At 39.2% G+C, this 27,620-nt stretch overlaps 1 protein-coding gene across 3 annotated transcripts in view; it reads right to left on the bottom strand.

The window, feature by feature from the left end:
- ZNF713 (zinc finger protein 713) overlaps nucleotides 1–27,145 on the bottom strand; it is a 38,705-nt gene extending 11,560 nt beyond the window's left edge. The window contains exons 1-4 of one of the 3 annotated variants that reach the window (XM_004761739.3): nucleotides 27,032–27,145; nucleotides 16,048–16,136; nucleotides 917–1,043; nucleotides 489–581 (exon numbers count right to left, since the gene is read on the bottom strand). In XM_004761739.3, the coding sequence (XP_004761796.1) occupies nucleotides 489–581; nucleotides 917–1,043; nucleotides 16,048–16,134 (307 nt within the window). In that variant the 5' untranslated portion in view covers nucleotides 16,135–16,136; nucleotides 27,032–27,145. Of the gene's footprint in view, nucleotides 1–488; nucleotides 582–916; nucleotides 1,044–16,047; nucleotides 16,137–26,616; nucleotides 26,748–27,031 lie in introns of those variants that run through there. The other 2 variants (XM_045074878.1, XM_045074879.1) reach the window with 2 other exon arrangements.
- Nucleotides 27,146–27,620: the final 475 nt, after the last annotated feature.

Genomic DNA, 27,620 nt, shown 5'->3' with positions numbered 1-27,620 from the left:
CTTTTTTTTTTTAAAGCCACTGGATTCGACTGAAGGAAGTTGGTAATAATCTCCAAGAAAACCACTTTAATGGTACAGATAGGATAGGAGTCATGTCACAAAGGTAATCAAGAGAATTAAAATTGAGGCTATGGGTTTTAGACAAGTTTAAAGAGTTTGATAACAAAAGGAAAAGGAATGAAGAAACAGAAAATTCTATGTGGAGATCTGCAACATCAAAGTAGTCATGAATGTTAGAGTTAATACCTGCACACTAACTTTTTGTTGTGTGAATTTTTTAATGATAAGTATATATTATCTGTGTAATTGGAAAAAATTAGAGGGCCATTTCCAGTTTGGAACAAAGTCAAACATAAACTGAATTTTTAAAAAGGTCTCAGTATTCTGTAAACCCCAGAGGCAAAGACTTCGAGCACAGTCAGTTGAATGTTTCAGAAGTGACTGCTTCTCTTCACTGAGCAGCAAATACCCAAAAGCTTGCTCCTCACCTGCGTGAGCGTCCACTGCACTGTCTCTTTCCATCCCCCGCTGCTCCTCTTTCTCCAACTGAGAGATCACCTCTGGCTTATAAAGTTGATGCCCTATTCATGGAAAAAAATGTATGCCATAGAAGTTTGTACTAGGAACAAAAATTTCTCTTAGAATTCATTTCCAACCTTTTTGGTCTTTGGAGCCTCTGGATTTAGAAAGGGGAAACTTCCAAGGCAATAAAATAAAGCTACCCAATCTCAAACTCAACAAAATCAAGACTTTTTACCTGAGGAGAAACAGCAAGAAAGAAAGGCCCTGTCTCCGGCACTGATTAGCATTCTGTGCTGGCCTGAACTATATTCACAAAAGATTTGGAAATTTTCACTACTTAAGGGAATAAACCCATTTAGAATGGTTTCTAGTTTTATAGGGACAACATCCTTACCGAGTGCTACCAGATTCCTGTAGTTCTCCAGCATCACATCTCGGTAAAGGATCTTCTGAGCAGGGTACAGCTGGTTCCACTCTTCTCTGGTGAAGTTCACAGCCACGTCCTGGAATGTCAGTGAGTCCTGAAGATATCAAGTATATCTCTGCTTAGCCAGAAACCAGTATTAACAGGGGCCCTTAGGGGAAGGGGAAAAGGTGTAGCAGTGGAAAAGGTTAGGATGTTTGAGCTGTTGTGGTGACAATCTTTAGGGTTCTCTGAGTAATCTAGGTCAAAATTTTTGAAACAACAATTAGTATGTGTTCAAGTCAGACATAAAAACATGTATGAAATTATGTTTACTTTTAAGCTTTTTACAGTTTTTGCAAGGGAAAGACTCTTATCATCTAAACAATTTTAAAAAACCATATGGGAAATTTATGTTGTAAGATTTCAGAAATAAAAGAATACAGGATTGGTTGAATTACTGTAAGGAGGTGTCAAGTTGGTGGATTTTGTGTAACCTTAACAGATTTTTAAACTCTTGACAGAATTGGAGAGGGGATATTCCAGTGGTTAAAAAAATAAAAAAAATCAAAAAGGGCAAACAGGTTGAGAGTAGAAGACATATGATGAATGTGGGATCAGTAAAAGAGACTTCCTCACTACAGTTAGGAAATTCAAATAAAAAAGGGTTACCTCTAAATTTTCTTAATGCTTTTTAACAATCATTTTGTTCTAAGAGACACCCACATATAAACACAGAAACATACAACCAATATATGCCACCCCCTCTTCCCTTACAATCTAATCCCTCCAAAATACCACCAACTTCATGGGCATAATAACTTAACTCTTCAGAATGAGTGTGGTTCTAGGGCATCTGGGTGGCTCAGTGGGTTAAGCCTCTGCCTTTGGCTCAGGACATGGTCTCAGGGTCCTGGGATCGAGCCCCGCATCGGGCTCTCTGCTCAGCAGGAAGCCTGCTTCTCCTTCTCTCTCTACCTGCCTCTCTGCCTACTTGTGATCTCTCTCTGTCAAATAAATAAATAAAATCTTTAAAAAAAAAAAAAGAATAAGTGTGGTGTTATAAATAAGGGCTTTCCCCCATAAGTTAACAGTCAATATTTAAGTATAGTACTGGCATTTTACTTAAATCAATTTTCATTCTTTGATAACATATCTTTCTAAAATGTATTTCAATTAAGTGACATAGGAATTTAGAAATTAATCACCAAGGCTGAAAGTAATTAAATAATTTACCCAAAGACATATGGTTAGTAAATAGCAAGAACTGGAATTCTTCTTCAATCTTATTCTAAAGCCTATACTCTTTACATCACACTGCAAAGGTATCTTTTCTGCATAAACTAATATTTTCCCTCTTGTGACTTTTATTTCTAATTTCCATTCTACTTTCCCCATGCTTCTTGAGGGTAGTAGCAGGCTGAAGAAAACTAGGAATTTATAGTCTACATTCTTTAGTATCTGCATTTGTAGTTCCTTTTTGGTTGTTTGAATCAGGACTTTTTCTCTCCTTCTATATCTTCTAATGATCTCGCACTTGGGTTACCAGTTTCTTCTCTTCTTTCCTTCTTTTAAAAAATATCCTTATTTGAATTCTATTTTAAATTAAAATATTAATATATATTAATATAAAAACATACAAAAAAGTACTTCATAAAAAATTGTTTGGGCTTCTTTCCTCTATCCAGCTCTTATGTCTAATCAGTATTTGTAGTTTTCAGTGTATTTCCTGATAATTCTTCACGCAAATATATGGCTTCTCATTTCCTCCCACTTTTTTTTTTTTTTTAGCCTCAAAGACAAGGTATTGTATACATTGTTTTTTAACTTAACTATGAACATTGGAGTACATATAGCCCTTCTTTTTGCTATATCTGTATCTTTGGGGGTAAATACCCAGTAGTGCAATTGTAGTAGTACTATTACTTATACTATGAATTGTATTACTTGTACTACTAATTGTAGTAGTGCTATTTTTAATTTCTTAAGGAATCTCCACACTGTTTTTCAAAGTGGCTGCACCAACTTGCATTCCCACCAACAGTGTAAGAGGGTTCCCCTTTCTCCACATCCTCTCCAACAGTTGTTGTTTACTGTCTTACTAATTTTGGTCATTCTCACTGATGTAAGGTGGTATCTCAATGTGGTTTTGATTTGAATCTCTATGATGGCTAATGATGATGAACATTTTTTCATGGGTCTGTTAGCCATTTGTATGTCTTCTTTGGAGAAGTGTCTGTTCATGTCTTCTACCCATGTTTTGACATCCTTATCAGTTTTTTGGGTGTTAAGTTTGAGGAGTTCTTTACAGATCTTGGATATAGCCCTTTGTCTATCATTTGCAAATATATTCTTCCATTCCATGGGTTGCCTCTTTGTTTTGTGGACTGTTTCCCCTGCTGTGCAGAAGCTTTTGATCTTTTTTTTTTTTTAAGATTTTATTTATTTATTTGACAGAGAGGGATCACAAGCAGGCAGAGAGGCAGGCAGAGAGAGGAAGAAGCAGGCTCCCTGCTGAGCAGAGAGTCCGATGTGGGGCTCGATCCCAGGACCCTGAGATCATGACCTGAGCCGAAGACAGTGGCTTAACCCACTGAGCCACCCAGGTGCCCCAAAGCTTTTGATCTTGATGAAGTCCCCAAAGTTCATTTTTGCTTTTGTTTCCTTTGCCTTTGGATACATATCTTGAAAGAAGTTGCTGTGGCTGATGTCGAAGAGGTTACTGCCTATGTTCTCCTCTAGGATTTTGATAGATTCCTGCCTCACATTGAGGTCTCTCATCCATTTCGAGTCTATCTTTGTGTATGGTGTGAGAGAATGGTCAAGTTTCATTTTTCTATACATAGCTGTCCAGTATTCTCAGCACCATTTATTGAAGAGAGTGTCTTTTTTCCACTGGTTATTTTTTCCTGCTTTGTCAAAGGTTACTTACCCACAGAGTTGAGGGTCCATATCTGGACTCTACTCTGTTCCATTGGTCTATGTGTCTGTTTTTGTTCCAGTACCAGCTGTCTTGGTGATCACAACTTTGTAATATAGCTTGAAATCAGGGAACGTGATGCCCCCAGTTTTTTCTTTTTCAACAATTCCTTAGCAATTCAGGGTCTTTTCTGGTTCCATACAAATTTTAGGATCGTTTGTTCCAGCACTTTGAAGAATGCTGGTGGAATTTTGATTGGGATGGCATTGAAAGTATACATTGCTCTGGGAAGTATAGACATTTTAACCGTTTCTTCTTCTGATCCATGAGAATGGAATGTTTTCCATCTTTTTGTGTCAACTTCAGTTTCTTTCATGAGTGTTCTATAGTTCCTCAAGTACAGATCCTTTACCTCTTTGGTTAGGTTTCTTTCAAGGTATCTTATGGTTCTTGGTGCTACAATAAATGGAATCAACTCTTTAATTTCCCTTTCTATATTTTTATTGCTAATGTATAAGAAAGCAACTGATTTCTGTGCATTGATTTTATACCACATCTTCTTAATCCACTCATCAGTCAATGGACACTGGGGGTCTCTCCATAGTTTGACTATTGTTGATAATGCTGCTATAAGCATTGGGATGCATATGTCCCTTCAAGTTTCTATTTCTGTATTCTTTGGGTACCTGGTAGTGTAACTGCTGGATTGCAGGGTAGTTCTATTTTTAACATTTTGAGGAACCTCCACGGTATTAACCAGAGTGGCTTCACCAGTTTACATTCTGACCAAGAGTGCAAAAGGGTTCCCCTTTCTCCACATCCTCACTAACACCTGTTGTTTCTTGTGTTGTTTAATTTACCCATCCTGACAGTTGTGAGGTGGTATCTCATAATGGTTTTGATTTGTATTTCCCTGATGATGAGTGATGTTGAGCATATTTTCATGTGTCCATTAGGCATCAGGATGTCTTTTTTTGGAAAAGTGTCTATTCATATCTTCTGTCCATTTCTTAATTGGGTTATCTGGGTTTTTTTGGGGTGTTGAATTTATAGGTTATTTTTTTTTAAGATTTTATTTATTTATTTGACAGAGATCACAAGTAGGCAGAAAGGCAGGCAGAGAGAGAGGAGGAAGCAGGCTCCCTACGGAGCAGAGAGCCTGATGCGGGGCTCGATCCCAGGACTCTGGGATCATGACCTGAGCCAAAGGCAGAGGCTTTAACCCACTGAGCCACCCAGGTGCCCTAATGGGTTCTTTATAGATTTTGGATATTAACCCTTTATCAGGAACGTTGTTTGCAAATATCTTCTCCCATTCTGTAGGCTGCCTTTTACTTTTGTGGATTGTTTCCTTTACTGTGCAGAAGCTTTTTATCTTGAACTCTCAATAGTTCACTTTTTTTTGCATTTCCCTTTCCTGTGGTGATGTTGAGTAAGAAGTTGCTACAGCTGAGGTCAAAGAGGTTGCTGCCTGTGTTCTCTAGGATTTTGATGGTTTCCTGTATCACATTTAGGTCTTTCATCCATTTTGAATTTATTTTAGAATGTGGTATAAGAAAGTGGTTTGGTTTCATTCTTCTGCATGTTGCTGTCCATTTTCCCAACACCATTTGTTGAAGAGATGGTCTTTTTTCCATTGGATATTCTTTTCTCTTTTGTTGAAGATTAGCTGGCCATACAATTTTGGGTCCATTTTTGCTTCTCTATTCTTTTCCACTAAACTATGTGTCTGTTTTTGTGCTAGTACCATACTGCCTTGATGATTAAAGCTTTGTAACAGAATTTAAAATCCACCATTATGATGCTCTCAGCTTTGATTTTCTTTTTCAACATTACTTTAGCTATTCAGGGTCTTTTCTGATTCCATACAAATTTTACGGTTGTTTGTTCTGGCTCTTTGAAAACTGTTGATAGTATTTTGATAGGGATCGCTTTGGATATATAGATTGCTTTGGGTAGCATAGACATTTTTTTTCCACTTTTTTATTACATTCAATTAGCTAACATATAGTACATCTTAAGTTTTTGAGATGCAGTGTTCAATGATTCATTAGTTCTGTATAATACTCAGTGCTCATCACCACATGTCCTCTCCTTAATACCGATCACTCACTTACCCTATCTCCTTACCCCACTCACTTCTGTAACACTTAGTTTGATTCCTGGAGTCCAGAGTCTCCATGGTTTGTCTCCCTCTCTGATTTCTTCCCATTCAGTTTTCCCTCCCTTCCCTTGTGGTCCACTGCACTATTCCTTATGTTCCACATATGAGTGAAACCATATGATAATTGTCTTTCTCTGCTTGACTTATTTCACTTCGCATAATCCCTTCTGGTTCCATCTATATCAGTGGAAATCATGGGTATTCATGCTTTTTGATGGCTGAGTAATATACCACTGTATATATAAACAACATCTTCTTGTAACATAGACATTTTTTTTTAAAGATTTTATTTATTTGACAGAGAGAGATCACAAGTAGGCAGAGAGGCAGGCAGAGAGAGAGAGAGAGGAGGAAGCAGGCTCCCTGCTAAGCAGAGAGCCCGACGTGGGACTCGATCCCAGCACCCTGAGATCATGACCTGAGCCAAAGGCAGCGGCCTAACCCACTGAGCCACCCAGGCGCCCCGTAACATAGACATTTTAACAGTATTTGTTCTTCCAGTCCATAGCATAGAATGTTTTTCCATTTCTTTGTGCCTTCCTCAGTTTCATGATTCATAAGTGTTTCATAGTTTTCAGAGTACAGATCTTTTTACCTCTTTGGCTAGGTTTATTCCTAGGTATCTTATGGTTTGGGGTGTGATTGTAAATGGGATCAATTGCTTGATTTCTCTTTCTGCTGCTTCATTGTTGGTATATAGAAATGCAACTGACTTCTGAGTATTGATTTTATATCCTGCTACTTTACTGAATTTCTGTATCAGTTCTAGCACTTAAAAAAATTTTTTTTTAAATTTTCAGCATAACAATATTCATTGTTTTTGCACCACACCCAGTGCTCCATGCAATCCGTGCCCTCTCCAATACCCACCACCTGGTTCCCCCAACCTCCCACCCCCCACCCCTTCAAAACCTTCAGATTGTTTTTCAGAGTCCATAGTCTCTCATGGTTCACCTCCCCTTCCAACTTCCCTCAATTCCCTTCTCCCCTCCATCTCCCCTTGTTCTCCATGCTATTTATTATGCTCCACACATAAGTGAAACCATATGATAATTGACTCTCTCTGCTTGACTTATTTCACTCAGCAGAATCTCTTCCAGTCCTATCCATGTTGGGTATTCATCCTTTCTGATGGATGCATAATACTCCATAGTGTATATGGACCACATCTTCCTTATCCATTCGTCTGTTGAAGGGCATCTTGGTTCTTTCCACAGTTTGGCGACCATGGCCATTGCTAGTTCTAGCACTTTTTAAATGAAATCTTTTGGGTTTTCTATATAGAGTGTCTGCGAAGAGTGAAAGCTTGGTTTTTTCTTGGGTGATTTGGATGACTTTTATTTCTTTGTGTCATCCTATTGCTGAGGTTAGGATTTCCAATACTATGTTGAATAGTGGTGAAAGTGGTATCTCTGTCGTATTTCTGACCTTAGGGGGAAAGCTCTCAGTTTTTACCCATTGAGGATGGTATTTGCTGTGGGTCTTTTGTATATAGCTTTTACGATGTTGAGGTATGTTCTTTCTACCTCTACTTTCTCGAGGGTTTTTATCAAGAAAGAATGCTGTATTTTGTCAAATGCTTTTTCTGCATTTACTGAGCGGAATCATACGGTTCTTATCCTTTCTTTTATTAATGTGGTGTATCAAATTGATTGATTTACAGATGTTGAACCACCCCGGTAGCCCAGAGATAAATCCCATTTGGTTGTGGTGAATAATTCTTTTAATGTACTGTCGAATCCTATTGCTGGTATCTTATTGAGAACTTTTGTGTACATGTTCATCAGGGCTATTGGCTATTGTCTAGTTTTGGAATCAAGGTAATGCTGGACTCATAGAATGAGCTTGGAAATTTTCCTTCCATTTGTATTTTGTTAAACAGCTCAGGGAATAGATTAATTCTTCTTTAAATGTTGGGTGGAATTCCCCTGGGATGCAGTCTGGCCCTGTACTTTTGTTTGTTGGGAGATTTTTGATTACTGCTTCAATTTCTTTGCTGGTTATGGGTCTGTTCAGGTTTTCTATATCTTCCTGTTTCACTTTTGGTGTTCATATATTTCTAGAAATGCATCCACATTTCTTTGAGATCGCCCCACTTGTTGGCATATAACTTTTCATATATTCTCTTAAAATTGTTTGTATTTCTGCTGTGTTGGTTGTGATCTCTCTTCTTTCTTTCTTTCTCTTTTTTTTTTTTTTAAAGATTTTATTTATTTATTTGACAGAGAGAGATCACAAGTAGGTAGAGAGGCAGGCAGAAAGAGAGGAGGAAGCAGGCTCCCCACTGAGCAGAGAGCCCAATGTGGGGCTTGATCCCAGGATCCTGGGATCACACCCTGAGCCAAAGGCAGAGGCTTTAACCCACTGAGCCACCCAGGCGCCCCGATCTCTCTTCTTTCATTCATGATTTTATCTATTTGGGTGCTTTTCTTTTTGTTAAGTGTGGCTAGGGGTTTAACAATTTTGTTAATTCTTTCAAAGAATTAGCTCCTAGTTTCATTGATCTGTTCTATTCTTTTTTTATTTCACTATAATTTATTTCTGCTCTAATCTTAATTATTTTCGTACTGCTGGACTTAGGCTTTATTTGCTGTATTTTCTCCAGCTTCTTTAGGTGTAAGGTTAGGTTGTATATTTGAGACTTTTTTGTTTCTTGAGAAAGGCCTGGATTGCTATATACTTCCCTCTCAAGGCTGCCTTTGCTACATCCCAAAGATTTTCGACTATTGTGTCTTCATTTTCATTTGTTCCCATGTATTTTAAAAATTTCTTCTTTAATTTCTTGGTTAACCCATTCATTCTTAAGTAGGATGTTCCCTGACCTCCATGTATTTGTGGTCTTTCCAAATTTTTTAGGAGGGTTGACTTCAAGTTTCATAGTGTGGTGGTCTGAAAATATGTCTGGTATGATCTCAACCTTTTTGTCTGGGTTGAGGCCTGATTTGTGACCCAGTATACCATCTATTCTGGAGAATGTTCCATATGCACTCAAAAAGAATGTGTATTCTGCTGCTTTAGGATGAAATACTCTGAATATGTCTGTTAAGTCCATCTGGTCCAGAGTGTTTTTCAAAGCTCTTGTTTCTTTGTTGATCTTCTGCTTAGATGATCTCTCCATTGCTATTAATGGGGTGTTAAAGTCCCCTATTATTGTATTATTATCAATGAGTTTCTTTAAACTTGTTATTTTTTTTAAATTTTTTATAAACATATAATATATTTTTAACCCCCGGGGTACAGGTCTGTGAATTGCCAGGTTTACACTCTCCACAGCACTCACCATAGCACATACCCTCCCCAATGTCCATAATGCCACCCCCCTTCTCCCAACCCCCCTCTCCCCAACAACCCTCAGTTTTAAACTTGTAACTTTTTAAGACTTTATTTATTTGACACAGAGAGAGAGAGAGAGAGAGAGAGAGATCACAAGTAGGCAGAGAGGGAGGGGGAAGCAGGTTCCCTGCCAAGCAGGGAGCCCGGTGCAGGGCTTGATCCCAGGACCCTGAAATCATGACCTGAGCTGAAGGCAGAGGCTTAACCCACTGAGCCACCCAGGTGCCCCTAAGCTTGTTATTAACTGATTTATATATTTGGCTTCTTCAAGGTTGGGTACATAAATATTTATAATGGTTATATCTTCTTGTTGGATGTACCCCTTTGTTATGATACAGTGCCCTTCTGCATCTCTTATTACAGTCTGGTTTAAAATCTAGTTTGTCTGAGATAAGGATTACTACTCCAGCTTTCTTTTGATGTCCATTAGGGTGACAGATGTTTCTGTACCTGCCACTTTTAATCTGGAGGGGACTTTCAGTCTAAAATGAGTCTCTCGTAAGCAGCAGAGTAATGGATCTTTTTTTTTTTTTTAATCCTTTTTGAATTCCTATGTCTTTTGATTGGAGCATTTAGTCCATTTATATTCAGAGTAATTACTGATAGATATGAATTTAGGGTACTGTATTACCTGTAAAAGTCACTGTTCTTGTAGATTTCTCTTTCCTTCCAGTCTTTGTTGCTTTTGGTCTCTCTCTTGTGCTCAAAGGGTCCCCTTTAGTATTTCTTGCAGAGCTGGTTTAGTGTTCTTGAACAACTTTAGTTTTTGCTTGTCTTGGAAATTTTTTTATCTCTCCTTCTAATCTGAATAAATTAACCTTTTGGATAAAGTATTCTTGGCTGTATATTTTTCTCATTTAGCACACTGAATATATCATGCCATTCTTTTCTGGTCTGCCAAGTTTCTGTGGTCAGATCTGCTGTTAAGTCATTTGGCTAAGGACCTTTTGTCTCAAGTTGTTTTGGAATTCTCATTACCTTTGTATTTTGCAAGTTTCACCATGATATGTCTTGGTGTGGACCCCTGTTTGTTGATTTTTGAGGGGAATTCTCTGTGCCTCCTGGACTGAATGCCTGTTTCCTTCCTCAGAAGGGAATTTTTCAGCTTTGTTCAAATAGGCCTTCTGCCCCTCTTTCCTGCTCTTCTTCTTTTGGAACTCCTATGATATAGATATTATTGTGCTTTGTGGAATAGCTGAGTTCTCTAAGTCTGTCTTAATGATCTAATAGTTTTCTTTCCCTCTTCTTGAGCTTCATTATTTTCCATAATTTTATCTTATCACCCCACCTATTGATCCTCTTCTTCCATCCTCATTGTTATTACATCCAGTCAGTTTTGCATGTCCGTTATAGCATTTTTTATTTTGGCCTATTTTCTAGGTCTTTTATCTCTTCAGCCACGGTTTCTCTGGAATCGTCTATGCTTCTTTCAAGCCCAGCTAGTATTTTTATGACTGTTGGTCTAAATTCTTGTTCAGCTTTATTGCTTATTTCTGTTTTGAGCAAATTCCTGGCTGCGATTTCTTCTTGATCTTTCTTTTGGGGAGAATTCCTCCATCTTGTAATTACGTCCAGGTTTCTGTCTTTTGTGTGTTATGAAAGCTTGTTATGTTTCCTGCTCCCGAGAGTAATACTGTATTAAGAAGGGGTCCTACACTGTCCACAACCTGGTGCTTCTGGAAGTGTTTTTGGTGTATGCTCTGTGCATTCTGCTATTGTGTTTTGGCTGCTCTTTCCCTCAGGTCAGTCCTCTACAGAGTTCCTCCTTGCTTGCAGTTGGGAGTATCTGGCTCTTCAATTATGTGTGCTTTGATTTGTTTGTTAAGATAAGTCTGCTTTTCCCTCTCCTACTCCTCCTGCTTCTGTTCCTTCCCTCCCTGTCTCTCTCTGTCAAATAAATAAATAAATAAATAAATAAATAAATAAAATCTTTAAAAAAAAAAAAAAAAGATAAGCCTGGGGTAAAAAAGAGTCTGATCCAATAAAGGAGGAAAGGAAAAGGAATATAAAAGGAAACAAACAAAAAACTGTACCAAAGATTAAGAAAGAAAGAAGGGAAAAAAGAAAAAGAAATAAGTCTGATCTAAAAAACAAGAAAAGGAAGCAAACAATAAAAAACTATAAGCCTAAATCCAAACACAAAATAAAGATTATATATAAAAAAAAAGGGTAAAAGAAAGAAAGCCTGGTCCCAGATCCACCAGAACTGATGCTGATGCTTTGGAGCACTCCATCAGACCTGGTACATTCCGGAGTGCCTGTGTTGATCTGAGGGAGAGGCCAGCTGCACTGGCTCACAGTTAGACTTGCCTTTGCAAAGATATCCCTGCCAGGAGCAGGGGACAGGCTTTGGTGTAAGGAATCTAGCCGCCATTGGAGGTGCTGTGTTTCTCTTTGAAGTCTGATGGTACTGTCAGCAGGGTGGGGGGTGGTGGAAAATGGTGCCTTCCTCTCTGTTTGGGGAGGGGAGCCAGGGGCTGCCACTGTTTAGGAGGCCCTTATGGAAAAGGGAACAATCTCCTGTGTTTTAGGCTTTGGTCAGATTGCTGCCCTTAACTTGTCTGTGCCCAGCTGTTGGCATGCCTGGTGTCAGTTCTCCTTTTTTTTTAATGTCTGGCTGGTGGTTGGGATTCAAAACTCCAAATCTTAAAGGGCCTGGCAAGGCTCTAACCTGCTTCCCTCCCCTGGAGGAGAGGCTCTTGGTGCACCTCGCACTGTTGTGTATCAGAAAAGCAGTCACATGATGCATGCACCATGGTTGGAGTCTATTGCAATGCACATTGAAAAGCTGTGACCAGGTCTGCCCATGCTTCTGTCTTTGCTGGTGAATGGCTGTTCTGTGGGCCCTTTGTCCTTAGAGAGGCAAAATATCCTATTCCAAATGTACTCCAGGATTGGGGGTGATCTCTTCTAGTATGACCCAGGGGATGACCTCACCATGGTGTATTGTGCAAACCCTACATATCCTCTCTCCCACTTTCCCTCTGTCCCTTACTTTGCTCCACAAAAAGGGTCCCCCCCCCTTCTTCTCCACCAATTCCTGGCTCTGAATCTCACATCTCCCATGTTCACTCCCTCCAGTTATCCAGATTGTTTTCTTAATCCCCAGATTGATTTCTGGTTGTTCACAATGATTTGATCTAGCTGTGTTTGAGGGCTGAGGCAAGCTCAGAGTCCCCCTACTACTCTACCATCTTAACTTCTCTCAGAGTGCATTCCTTTTTATGGCCAAATAGTATTCCATTGTGTACACACACACACACTGCATCTTCTTTTTGTAAAGATTATTTATTTATTTATTTGACAGAGAGAGAGAGAGAGAGAGATCACAAGCAGGCAGAGAGGCAGGCAGAGAGAGAGGAGGAAGCAGGCTCCCTGCTGAGCAGACAGCCTGACTTGGGGCTCGATCCCAGGACCCTGAGATCATGACCTGAGCTGAAGGCAGTGGCTTAGCCCACTGAGCCACCCAGGCGCCCCCACACTGCATCTTCTTTATCCATTCATCCACTGATGGACATTTAGGTTGATTCCACATCTTGGCTATTATAAATGATGCTGCAAAGAACACAGGGGTGCATATACCTTTCTGAATTTGTGTTTTTGTTTTCTTCATACATATACCCAGAAGCAGAATTGGGGGATTATATGGTAGTTCTATTTTTTGATTTTTGAACAGCCTCGACACTTTTATCCACAGTGGCTACACTAATTTACATTCCCACCAACAATCTCACCAACAACTGTATAGCCTTGCCAATACTTGTTAACTTTTGTCTTTTTGATAATAGTCATTCTGACTAGCGTGAGGTAATATCTCATTGTGGTTTTGGCTTTCATTTCCCTGATGATTAGTGATGTTGAGCACCTTCTCATTGGCCTTCTGTATATGTTCTTTAGAAAAATGTTTATTCAGATCCTCTGCTCATTTTTGCTTTTTTTGTTACTGACCTATATGAGTTCTTTATATGTTCTGGATATTAACCCTTTATCTGATATGTGATTGCAAATATCTTCTCCCACTCAATAGGTTCCTTTTTTATTTCGTTGATGGTTTATATCCCTGTGCAGAAAGAAGCCTTTCAGTTTGGTGGAGTCCCATTTGTTTATTTTTGCTTTTGTAGCCATTGCTTCTGGAGTCAGATCCCCCAAAATATCACTAAGACTGATGCCAAGGAGCTTATCACCTTTATTTTCTTCCAGGAGTTTTATGGTATGTGGTCTTACATCTTCCATTTTTTTCTTGAAAAAAAATTTTTTTAAAGATTTTTATTTATTTGAGAGAGAGAGAGTGAGAGAGAGAGAGAGATAGAAAGCGAGCACAAGCTGTGGTAGGAGCAGAGGGAAAGGGAGAAGCAGATTCTCCTGCTGAGCAGGGAGCTGGATGCGGGACTCAATCCCAGGGCACTGGGATAATGACCTGAGGCGAAGGCAGACATTTAACTGACTAAGCCACTTAGGTGCCCCTCTTAAAAATTTTTTATGGCTTAATTTTTCACATTTAAATGTTTGCTCCATTTGAAGACCATCCTAATGTAAAGTATGAGCTATGGATTCAACTTTACCTTTTTCTAGATGGTTCCCCAGAAATGTCATCATCAATCATTGAATAAACTAACTTTTCACCACTGGTTTGAGATGCAGTCTTTGTAATACACTAATTCCCATTTGTTCAACAAATCCTCAGTACTTCCTAAGTGACAATCATGGTGCTTGAGATATACAAGTGGGGAAAGAAAAAGACTAACATTCCCCCACTCTTATGAAACTTATATTGTAGCAGTGGAAAGTAGACAAAAAATATGATAACTGGGTAAATTATACATTATGTTAGAAGATAAGAGTAGAGTAAGAGGTACTGACAATGTGAGGGGTGAGGCACTGCAATTTTACATAGGGTGGTCAGGAAAGATGTTACTAGAGAGGTGACATTTGATAAAAGACTTGCAAAGTTAGCAGTACAAGGGCCCGAAGGCAACAGTGTGTGTGGCGTGTTCAAGGAAGAAGAATGTAGCCACTGTGGTTAAAAGATAGAAAAGGGGTAGAAAAGTAAAGGATTAAGTTAGGGCGGTAACAGGCCCAGATTCCGTAGGAATGTTTAGGCCATAAAGACTTTGACTTTTAATCTGAGTGAAATGGGAGCCATGCATTTTGAGCAGAGCAGTGACATGATCTGATTCACCATTACCCTACCACTTCCTGGGCTACATCTTTTTGAAATCACCTTTTTTTTCCCTTTGTCTTTACCACTCTTGCTAATCTCTGCAGTTTTCAAAGAAAAGCCCTCAAATCTACCTATTTTTCTTCACTTTCTAGTTTTAAGCTGTTATTTTCTATCATATACTATATGGCAGTAGCTTCCGAAGCAGATTTCTCCTCCTTCCTTTCTTGCTGCTCACAAATTCACTTGTCATATACCACACACCTGGGTGATATTTTTTTTTTTTAAAGATTTAATTTACTTATTTGAGAGAGAGAGCAGGAGGGAGAGGGAAAGAGAATCTGAAGGAGACTCCAGGTTGAGCACAGAGCCCAATGAAGGCCTTGATCCCACGAATGCAAGATCACGACCTGAGCCAGAACCAAGAGTTGGGCACTTAATCAAATGAGTCACATAGGCAAGCCACACCTGAGTGACTTTTAAAGTAGAATTCAGTTAATTATTATTTTACTATCCCATTTACCTTTCTTCCAAGGCTTTCTAGTGCATTTGGAATAAAAACAAAGCTTTTCTTCAGGGCCACAAGGCCCTGTGTACGCAGGCCCTGCCTTCTTCCCCAAGTTTATCTCAAGTCATTCTCTCCCTCCCTTCATTTCAACAATGGTGGCCTTTTAACTTCTTAAATATATACCAATTGATATTGGTATCTGGTGTATTAAGCTGAAAAGCCGGTTAAACTTGAGATCCATAGAAGGCATCTTAAACATTTAAATTTGAAATATATAATTGTATATTTATGTGCTCATCTTTTGATGTGAAACTAAGCCTTTTCTGAGTGATTTTAATGATTAAGTGTCCATATCCATAATGCATCAGTCAGCTTCTGTTTCAGTAAAATGCAACAAGTGACACTTGGGAAATTATATAGGTATAGAATCCTCTAAGATTTTTATGATTTTCCTTCAGTGTGTCACAGTTTGTTTACACATAATTTGACAGCAATTTTTAAAAAAGTGATGGACATTTATAAGGTCTTTCCAAAGTATTCAACTACTTTTCACAGAAACAACTCCTTGTCATAATTATACCTCATCAGCTTATATAATACTTAAATTATAGAACAGTAACAAGAGGCTTAAACAGGTTTTGCAGAGGTACAAGAGATTCTTGATAAACACTAGCTCCTGGAAGATGTCCTCAGGCATGTTTAATAATGCCATTAGCTGGGCATCATTGATTTTTTACAGAGAGAATGCGTGTGTTGTTAAGTCTGGTGAGTTAAGTGATGGGTGATTAAAAGATAGTCTATAGTTTCTTTTGCTTCTTTTATAATATCTAACACAGACATGAGCTCAAGATCTGCTAAAAATGCTGGAAGGATAGAAGAACTATAAAGGGTATATAAGGTGAATGAGAACCAGCCTATAGAAATTATCATCTGTCCCAAGAGTCTGAAGGGCTCTGGATTCACTTCTGAAAATTGAAAAATAAAAGGGCCCATATTCTTAGAACTATAACAGCATTCCAGAGAGTAAAACTGAACTTACCTGAGACCTGACTATCTGTGATCCATTACTCATTTCTTTCTCCTCCATGTTCCCCCCTTGGGAAAGTATAGCATTGTGAGAGGGCATAACTGGGAAAAAGAAAAAAAGGAGCATCTGGTAAATATATGATATTAATGCTGAAACTAACTTGCAATTTTTGCTTCCTGTCAGAATGGCAGACAGTTTAGAGAGAAGCCTTCTAAGACATAAGCTCAAAGGCTGGATAACTTATTGAGGAATTCAGTGTAGGACTTTCTCTTATTGCAGCATATGAGAAGCTCAAGAAAGCTCAGTGGTGCTTTGCCCTGACTACACACCTGGGGGATTTTTAAAAAATGCTAGTGCTCAGCCCCTATTCCCAGAGCTTTGCTTTTTGTTTTTGTTTTAATTTAAATTCTAGTTAGTTAACATATAGAGAAATATTTGTTTCAGGAGTGGAATTCAGTGATTCATCACTTACATAAAACACCCAGTGGTCATTGTAGCAAGTGCTTTCCTTAATACCCATTACCCCTCTAGCCCAGAGATTTGGGTAAATCCGGTATTATCCAAATTGGTCTAGGATGGGCCTGGGAAACAGCATTTTAAATTCTAAAGTCTCTAAGTAATTCTAAGTAGGAGATGACAACCACTGAGATGAGTTGATACAGAAAACATATGTTGAGGGCCTAATCTCTGAAGTTCTTTTTAGTACTCATTCTCTATGTTTCCTTCTTAGTACTTGTTCTCTACCATTTTAAAATCTGATTCCCCTTCTCTCATAATTTCCCTTTTAATTCCTGTATTGGAAAGATACACACAGAAAACTCCTAAAAACCAACCACTTCCCACCCCCAAACTGTGTGCAATTTTTCATACAATACACACATAGACTTTTCCAGAGAAGCCTGTGGGATTACCACAGGCTTTTTTTCAAATAACTAAACACAATGGCTTGGAAAGTAACAATTCCCTTGATTGCCTAAGGAATATCAGAATTATAATCAATTCAGATAAAGAGTGATTTTGGGCTTAACACTCTTTTTCCTCCAAGCTCTTCTAAAAATCTAAGTGAATTTATCAACCATGTGAAAAACTCATGTAGTAGTTCTCAATCTGGGCCATGCATTAGACTCAGTTCAGATTTTAAGTTATACATATGTAAATGTATAAATGCCCAGGCTCCACCCAAGAGATACTAAACCAGAATCTGTTGAGGTGAAGTCTGGCCTTTACACATTTTTTTTAAGTGCCTGACAAATGATTCTGATGCAAGCAGGGATTCAGAACAACTGTGAGAGCCTCTCATTTCCTTAACTTCTTCAATGCCAATGATTTTCATCTTCATTCTACTTCAGGCACCTACTTCTAGTACCACAGCACTTTTGAAGTCTTTCTTACCTTATAAAACACTACACTATGAATCAGGAGACCTTAGGTTCTGAATTGGATGGATGGGTAAGGAAGTGAAGGCAGGAGTGGCTCAATGTAAGGGAAAAATAGGAAAAAGCAGTGTTTATCAAAGTGTGGTCTGAAGATCACTTGAATCATACCATTTGCTGAAAAACAGATTCACTGGTCTTACTCCAGACATTATGAAATAGCATCTCTGGGGAGGAGGTTATTCTTGGTCCATGGATTGCATTAAAAAGTTATTTCTTCCCTGGAATCAGACCATTCTCTCCAGCCTCCTACAGACCTGAATCTAGTACATAACTTCTCATTCTTCTGTCTTCAACTTTATCTGTCGTTTTTATTGACTCCTTCCTGCCATAATTTAAAACCTTTTACTATATCTCCCAACATTAAAAACTTTCACTGGTTATGTGCCCATTTCTAACTACCATTCATTCTTTTTTCAAAGCTACAACTCTTCAAAGGATTGTCAATACTTGTCTCTACTTCTCCATTACTGACTTATTTTTCAATTATCTGTGACCTTTCTTCTGTTCTGGCATCAGCACGGCACTGAAATTGCTCTGGTTAGGAATACCAAAACCTCTTATGTTCAAGCATTGGAGTTCATTGCTTTTTGGGCTCTGATGAGTATCTGACACTGCTGACAACTGTGCTTTGCTTTATGTCCAGTCTTTCTCAGTGAGCTATGCGCTAGTCCTTTTCCTCTGCTTACCGTTTACATATTGTTGTTCCTTAAAATTTTCCAGTATCTAATTTTGTTCCCTCCACAGATGAAGTAAAGTCATCTTTACTTGTAAAGTATACAAACCTGATCACATCAGTACCTCACTTTGAAATTCTTTAGTACCTCCCTACAGTTCTTAGATTGGAGTACAAAGCCATAAAAAATCTTATGACCTTTTCCCTGACTTCTCAAGCCACTCTCCTGTTTGTTTTTGAGGATTCATTTACACTGTTCTGCTTTTAAGTCCTTAAGTGTGCCATGTATGGTATATCTCCCCTGCCCCTCCTCTCCAGATAATACCTACTCTTCCTTTAGATCTCAGCTTAAATCAAGGAAGATTTTTATATCACAGACCAAGTGAGGTTCCACATTTACACCTTCCTGTTTTTGCTAGCACTTTCTTATCATTGTAATTATTTGTATAGTCATTTTTATTTATACCTCACCCTTGTGTGATGTTAGCTTCCATGAAGGCAGGAACCTATTGTCTTATTTATTATTCTACTTTGAATGCTCTCTGTATGTGGCTCAAAGTAGGTACTCAATAATATTTGCTAAGTGAGTAAATGAAAGGATTCTGGTGTTTTCTATTTTTTAATTTTTTATTTTGAACCAATCTTAGACTTACAGTAAAGTTGCAAAAGCAGGACACAATTCCCACATACCATTCACCCTACTTGTACTAATGTTAATGTTCTATATGACCAGGGTACAATGATCAAAACCAGGAATTTAAGTTGGTACAATACTATTAAATCAAACTAATCAAAATTTAATGGTTTCTCCACTAGTATTTTTTCTCTGATCCAGGATCTCTAGTTGCTTTTTTCCCCCTTTTTCTTCTCCAATCTGTAAGTTCCTCAGCCTTTCATAAGCTTACTATGAAGAATACTGAGGAGTTATTTTGTAGGGTCCCTTAATTTGGGTTTGTCTGTTTTCTCATGATTGGAAAGAAGTTAAGTATTTTTGGGAGGAATATCACAGAAGTGATTTTATCTCTTTCTTAGTGCATGATATTAATGGGTTTATGATGTTGATATGCCTCATTAATGATAATGTTAACCTTTATCACTGGGTTAAGGTGGGGTTTACCCCACTAATTCAGTGTGAAGCTACTATCTTTCCCTTCATAGCTAATAAATATCTTTGGGGAGATGCTTGAAGATTATAAAAATATCTGGATTTTTCTCAAACCCACTAATTTTATTTTTATAGCTTGCCTTAAGTTTTATTTATTTAAAATTTTCTTAAGTTAACATATAGTGCAATATTGGTTTCTGGAGTAGGATTCAGTGATTCATTACTTACATACAACACCCAGTGCTCCTCACATTAACTGCCCCCTTTAATACTCATTCCCCCACCCACATACCTCCATCAAACCTCAGTTTGTTTTTTGTCTTTAAGAGTCACTTATGGCTTGCTTTCCCTCTCTCCTTTTTTCCTTTCTCCTCTTCCATATGTTCATCTATTTTCTCTTTGAATTCCACATATGAGTGAGATCATGTATGAAACCCACTAATTTTAGCATCCATCAGTGTATCTTGTCCTCAACAATCAGTAATATGGTGTTTGCCTAATGGTGATTTCTCTATTTCTCTCTTTACCACTAATTTATTAATTGGATTTTTTCGGTAAGGAAAAGCTGCTCTTTATCTCTTATCATTTATTTACTAATTTATATCTCTATGAACTCATGAATATTTATTTTGATTTATAAACCCCAGGATTATCATTACTTATTGTATAAGTTGTTTTGGGTTTGGCTAGTAGAAGTCTCCTATGTTATTTTGATCAGCCTCTATCCTATTCTGAACACTTTCTGGCACCATAAGATGTTTTAGGCTCTTGTATTATCCCTCCCTGGCCCTGGAAATCAACTACCCATCCAAAGAAACAGTTCCTTTTATTGGAGAAATGCTTAGAAACAAAGATCTGGGTACTAGGTGTGTTCACTGGAACTGGGGTATCATTGCTTCTAGGTCCTCTAGCAGAGATAGAAGAGATATATATGTATGCATATTAATCATACATATACATACTTCTATTGGATCTTCTATGTATCAAATGCCATGAGTTCATACTAACACCTCTGATTCCAATCCAGTACCTCAAGGGCTCATTTTAGTCTTCCTCCTTTCCTCATTGGTAACTTCTTCAACCATAAAAAAATTGTTGACTCTTAGTTCATTTACTTATTTGTTCAATTTTAGTACATACATAGTTTCAGAATTAACTCATATCCCTGTGAGAAACACATTTATTAACTTGATTACAGCATTTATATAGAGTTCTCTTTGTCTTCAGTTATAAGTATCCAACCAAGATAGTGTTTCCTGACGTTATTTGGATTAGTCTTTTTCTTTGCCATTTCTTTCAGTGTGGTTATGTCACTCACTTGTAATACATTTGTTAGTATTTGCATTTATTCTCTTCTATTTATACTCATGTGGCTTCCTTCAGCTTTACCTACTGCCATGGTTTCATTGATCATCTCTTCTAAGCTACATAACCACACCAACCACCCAACCACCCAACCACCTTATAACTACCCAACCACCTTTCTCGACATCCCTAGGCAGATGTCTCTCAGATTTCTCAAACCTAACATGTCCAAAACTCATTCTCTCTCAAGCCTCTTGTCATAGATTTTGCAATGGAGTAAAGTACGTATGAATACCAACTCTACTGCCAGAATGACTGGGTTTGATTCCCAGCTCCACAACTTACTTGCTGTGAGTTCGGTTGTGTAAGTTACTCAACCTTTCTATATGGTTCACTTTCCTCACCTGCAAAACTAATAATAATAGTACTTACCTCATATGTTTTTTGTAAGGATTAAGTGAGTGAATATTCTGAAACCATTTAGAATGTAATAGCCCGTGGTAGCCATATTTATATGTTACATATTATTCTTACTCTATTAAATTCCCTATCTCAATGAATAGCATCAGCAAGCCTGAAACCTGAATGTCATTCCTGACCTCTTTCTTTCCCTTAGTCTCTCTCTTCAATTAAAAGTCAAATCCTGGTAAATTTATCCCCTTAAATATGTAGTGAATTCTCCATCTTCACTTCCACCACCTTGATTCAAGCCACTATCACCTTTCACTTTGACTACTGCCATACTCATCGAACTAGTCCTTAACTTTAGTCCAATATTTTTCTCACACCAGAACCAGAGTGATCTCCCTCCACACTCCTTCTCTACCTTGGAAATACCTTCATTTTATTTCTTGACAAATATTCAAACAAAATTTTTTGTAGATATAGAAAAGCAGAAAGAAAATCCTACCATCACCCAGAGATAACCAGTTACTTTTTTGGATACACACATTTTATAATATGGTTTGTGTATATATATATGTGTGTGTGTGTGTGTGTGTGTATATATATATATATATATATATATATATATATATATAAAGCTTTTTTTCAAAATGTGGGTTTTAATTATTTTAATTGATGATATTGTACATATCACTTCAGGACAGAAAACAAAACTAAATATCATTAAAAGATTAGGGTTATATAGTCTCTTCAACAAATGATGATGGGAAATCAGTACAAGAGAATGCAACTGGACCACCTTCTTATACCATATACAAATATAAATTATAAATGGACTAAAGACCTAAATGAGATCCAAAACCATAACAAATCCTATTAGAGAGCATAGGCAGTAATAATGTCTCTAACACTGACTGTATCAACATTTTTCTAAATATGACTTAGCAATTGCACTACTAGGTATTTACCCAAAGGATACAAAAATACAGATTTGAAGGGGTACATGTACCCCAATGTTTATAGCAGCATTATCAACAACAGCCAAACTATGGAGAGAGCCCCAAAGTCCAACAACTGATGAATGGATAAAGCTGTGGTGTGTACATACACACACACACACACACACACACAATGGAATATGAGTCAGCCATCAAAAAGAATGAAATTTTGCCATTTTGCAATGATGTGAATGGAACTATGGTGTATTATGCTAAGTGAAATAAGTCAGTCAGAGAAGGACAAATACCATATGATTTCTCATACATGGACTTTAAGAAAGAAAACAGATGAACATATGGGAAGGGGAAAAGAAAAAAAGAGAGGGAAGCAAGCCATAAGTGACTTTTAAAGACAGAAAACAAACTGAGGGTTAATGGATGGGTTCCATGGGTGATGGGTATTAAAGAGGTCACTTGTGAGGAGCACTGGGTGTTATATGTAAGGATGAATCACTAAATTCTACTCCCAAAACCAATATTGCATTATATGCTAATGAAATGTAAATTTTAAAAAGTCACTTTCCACATAGAAAAAACAAAAACAAATTATTAAAAAAGTGGCACATATGTATGTGCCACATTTTATCTTATATTTATTTATTTATTTATTTATTTATTTTTCAAAGATTTTATTTATTTATTTGACAGACAGAGCTCACAAGTAGGTGGAGAGGCAGGAAGCGGGGGGGGGAAGCAGGCTCCCTGCGGAGCAGAGAGCCCGATGCGGGGCTCGATCTCAGGACCCTGGGATCATGACCTGAGCCGAAGGCAGAGGCTTTAACCCACTGAGCCACCCAGGAGCCCATGTGCCACATTTTAAAATGTATTTTATATATTTATAAAATTTTAATATATTTATATATTTTATATATACACACTCACGCACGCAGAATGGAATATTGCTCAGCCATTTCAAAAAGAATGAAATCTTGCTATTTCCAACAGCATGGATGGAGCTAGAGAATATCATGCTAACCGAGATAAATCTGTCAGAGAAAGACACATGCCATATGATTTTATTCTTATGTGTAATTTAAGAAACAAAACAAATGAACAAAGGAAAAAGAGAAAGACAAACCAAGAATGAGACTCTTAAATACAGAGAACAAACTGATAGTTGCCAAAGGGGAGATGAATAAGGGGGATAAGGCTGGTGAAGGGATAAGGTCAAATAGGAGATGGGGATTAAAGAGTACACTTATCACGCTGAGCACTGAGTAATACATAGAACTGCTAGATCACTTACTGTACACCTGAAGTTAATGCCACACTATATGTTAAGCATACTGGAATTAAAAACTAAAAATAAATAAACAAATATATATGTATGAAAATATGTAAACAAAATAAAAAATAAAAATAATAAAATTTAAAATAGTGTTACAGTATAATCAACTGCATGCAATACCCAAAATTTATTTAACAACTTCATAAACTTTGGAAGCCTTCTTTTCCCTTCTTCCCTTCCACCCTTCCTTCCACTGTTATAGACAACAGCAAACATTGTACAGTTTTGGCATAATTTTGTCTGAATATTTCTTTAGGATAAATTCCTAGAAGTGGAACTGCTGGATCAAAACAAAGGTAAAACACTATTGAGGAAGGCTGTATCATTTTACTAATTCATCAACAATATGAGAGTGACCATTAGCCAAGAATAATAAGCATGATTTAAAAAAATAGAATAAAAATAGTAAAATATAATAAATAGTACATAACCTAATTCTTAGATAACATGGAAGGCAGAACTTCCTATTTTCAGCTTTCATATTTTATCTTTTATAAATTACCCTTTGTGTCATTTGTCCACCTTTCTACCATTTTGCCTTTTTCTTATTGATCTGTAAGAATTCTTTATTACAAACTATATTGTGCAGGAAAAGATTAACTGAGTGGGTCTGGGTCGTCCAAACGCTGCACATTTTAAGGAGAGGTTTGAGCCTGGTCTGGTTCCTGAGAGATAACCTATAATGCCTTGCAACCCTCTGCCTGTTCAAGTGTCTCTGGTTACCTGAGGCTTTGGGGCAGGTCAGAAAGTTTATGCTAAAATAGGATTTATAGTGGCATTCTTGGAACACGTAGGATCACCTTGACCTCTGGAGGGACTGGAGATTGAAGATCAATAAAACAGGTGGTCAGCTATGGCTACGTGACCAACTTCCAATAAATACTCTGGATGCCAAAGTTTGCATGAGGTTCCCTGGCTGGCAATACTGTATGTATGTTATTACACATCACTTCAGGGGGAATTAAACACTATCTGCATGACTCTTACTGAGAGAAGACAACTGAAAGCTTTGCACCTGGTCTTTCCCTGACTCTGCTATACCTGCTTTTTTTGTTGCAGATTTTAATCGGTCTCTTTTCATTGTAATACTCATGCTACTGTAAGTATAACAATTTTGCTGAGTTCTGTGAGGTTTTTTTTTAGCAAATCACTGAACCTGAGGGTGGTCTTGGGGATCCCTGAACACAGACATAAACAGCAACTCCCTTGTGATAACATAAATAACAAATGTAGTCTCCATGTTATCATTTGTCTTTCATTCTTTGATGCTTACAAAAAAAAAGCTGATTTAAAAATCTCCATCATAAAATGTTTTCTTCTCCCCTGTGTAGGTCCTAAGTATGTGTGAGGGTTTTGTTTTGTTTTTTCCTTACACAGTTATACATGTTCGTAAGTATTTTACACACGCTACATGAAGACATTAGTACACAACACTTGGGAGTCTATGAGTAAGACTGAGTGACCTTCAACACCTCTTCTATTTTACTTTCCCCCCTGGAAGTAATTCACCATCAGTCATTTGGTGTACATTTTTTCGGCCATTTATGAACATATATAATATAACCACATTCCTACATAACATAATTCAACATATTGTGTGCCACTGTTCTGCAGCATCATTTATTTCCTAAATGTCTTAGAGATCTTTCCTTGTTTAACTTCAAAATAAACTACCTTATTCTATTTTATAGCAGTACAGTATTCTACCATATGGATCTATCATAATATATTTAACCATATTGCTAGTGAACATTTAGGCTGTACCCATTTCTCACAATTGCAAATAATATTGTAATAAACATCTTTTTACACACCTCCTTGTGTACCTGTGCAAGTATTCCTGCAAGACTGAGTCCAGAATGAAATTTCTGAGCCTGAGTGAGCTCATTTAACATTTTGGTATGAATTGTGAAATTCTCATTCAAAGTGGCTTCCTCAGTCTTACAACTGGTGCCCTTCCCTGGGCACTTTCCTCGACACCTTGCATCATCAATATTTTTATATATTGCTAGGCTACTGGGTGAAAAATATCTTTGTCTTTATTTGCATTCTATGGTTAAGCATTAAAAAATTTTTGTGTGTGTTTTGGTTACCTGTATTTTTTTTTTAATTGAATAATTTATTTGAGAGAAAGGGAGTGCCAGAGAGAGAGCACAAGCAGGGGCAGGGGCAGAGGGAAAAGCAGGCTCCCTGCTCAGCCCCATGCAGGGCTCAATCCCAGAACCCTGAGATCAGGACCTGAGCCAAAGGGAGACGCTTAATCCACTGAGCCATCCAGGCACCCTGGTTACCTTTATTTCTTCTAAACATGGCCTATGTGTATCCTTTGCCCATTTTTCTTTTCTCTCTCTCTCTCTTTTTTTTTTTTTTTTTTTTTTGCTATTAACAGAGGCTCTTTACATATTATGGACATTAATCCTTTGTCTCTTACACATATTGCAAATATTTTCATGTGTCTTGTTTTTAGCCCTTTGTTCTCTTTGAATACAGAAATGTAAAATTTTGACATAATCTAATGAGTTTTTCCCAGACGGTTGTGTCATGGCACGGCTACAGCATGAAGTGCAAGGGGGGAAGGCGAAACGGTGCAGCGTTAAGATCATAAAGGGCTTTGAGGGCACTTCTAAGGAAGCGCACTACTGTCCTGATGGCAACCGAGCACCATGCAAAGGCAACACAGCGACTCTCAACAAACATTCCCCATCTAGCAACTATCGACTGAGCACCAAAGTACCACGATCAAACCTCTCAGAGAATTATCATTTTTTTCAAGTTTCACAATTTCAAATACATCACGAGAAACAGACCATTGTGTCAAAGGGCGTAACGGGGACTTGCGCTGCTGCCTACGAAAACATATTTTAAACATAAAGCAGAATGGTATCAGTGCGGAAACTGCCAGAGCGTCGGGAAGCGGGTCCGAGTTTGCGGAATATCCGCGCCTGCGGAGCACAACAAAAGTCACTTCAACTCAGTGGGAAACTGATTCAGTTCCTAACGGCAGGACGACCGGGAAAAAGGCATATTCCTACCCAACCACTTACAACAAAATAAATAGCCCCCAAATATAGGTAGACATGTAAAAAAGATATTTAAAAATCCTTTAAAAGCCGTAGAAACAAATAAAGGCGAATGTGTTCGTGATCTGGAGACGGGGAGAAACTTCCCGAAACGGTAACGCCCTCGCCCACACGGAAACCCGCTGCAGAATGCACGACCCCGGGCTGGGGGGTGCGGGTCTCGGCGACGGCTGGGGGCGCGGCCGGGGACTCCGGGTCGAACGCGGGGAGCGACCGCGACGCGCGCACCCCCGGGCCGCCCCCTGCCCTGCCCCCTCGCCCGCCTCCGGGCCCGCGGCGCGCCGCACTCACCGGCCTCCACAGACAAAGGGCGCTCTGGGCGGCTCCGCCCCCTGACGCCGCGGCCGCCGCCGGGCCTGACCTGGGCGGGACGCCGTGCAGAGAGCCCGACTCCCCCAGCCAAGGACGCCCAGCGGCGGGGCCCTTGGGGCTGGACCGGCCGCCCGCGCCAGCCCGGCCCCGACCGAAACCTCCCCGCGATGGCGACCGCGCCGCGCGGGCTTGGGCTGCGCCACACGCATGCGCCGGCGGCGCCCCGGGCGGCCGGCTTCCCGCAGGCTGGACTCGGAGCTCCCACACGCTCGCCCGCGGGCTGCCACGGCAGCGGCGCTCCCGGGGCCCCGGACCTCCGCCCCGCGCTCCTAGGGCTCCGCCGCCGCGCCGCGGGGTGGGGGCGAGTCGGCCAAGGCCCGCCCGCAGCCCTTACCGGTCCGAGGATGCGAGGACCGGGTTCGCGCCGGATCCTGGGCCCCTGCCCGCTCCTCGTAGGGAGAGACCCGAGCGCAACGATGACGGACGAACGCGGCTTTCCGTCGTAACGCCGGTCTCCTGAGGAGAAGAGCAGCGTTCTGTCAGCGGGGCTACGGTCGGCTTAGCCGGGGTTCAGGACGCTCTCGGCGCGACCCCGACCGCAGGGGTGGATCCGGCGACGCCGGTCTCCTTCACCCTCGAAACCGTGTGAGAAGCAGGGACTGTGCGGTCCTGCCGCCTAGGGACACTCGCCAGCGGCGATGTGAACTGCACAGACTCGTTGCCTGGAAGACATTCCGGAGCCCGAGGCTTCTCTCTGCGCGTTTGCTTCTGGCACCTCAACGCGGCCGACGAACCGCTTCCACAGGGAGGTTTGGTGGCAGCGCCTCAACTGCACTCCTGAATGGGTGGTGAAATACAGCCTTGTCCTTTGCACCTGCGCAGAGCCTTTTTAAAATAAACGAAATTCAAGTTTAATCCCAGTTTATATTAGTTTCAAGTTTAATCCCAGTATAGTTAGTTTACATTAGTTTCATGTGTAAAAT

This window comes from Mustela putorius, unplaced genomic scaffold, assembly GCF_011764305.1.
Source record: "Mustela putorius furo isolate JIRA1106 unplaced genomic scaffold, ASM1176430v1.1 tig00000139_pilon_pilon_pilon, whole genome shotgun sequence".
Taxonomy (NCBI): domain Eukaryota; kingdom Metazoa; phylum Chordata; class Mammalia; order Carnivora; family Mustelidae; genus Mustela; species Mustela putorius.
Note: the sequence above shows the minus strand (reverse complement) of the source record. Positions and strands in the feature narration are given on the sequence as shown.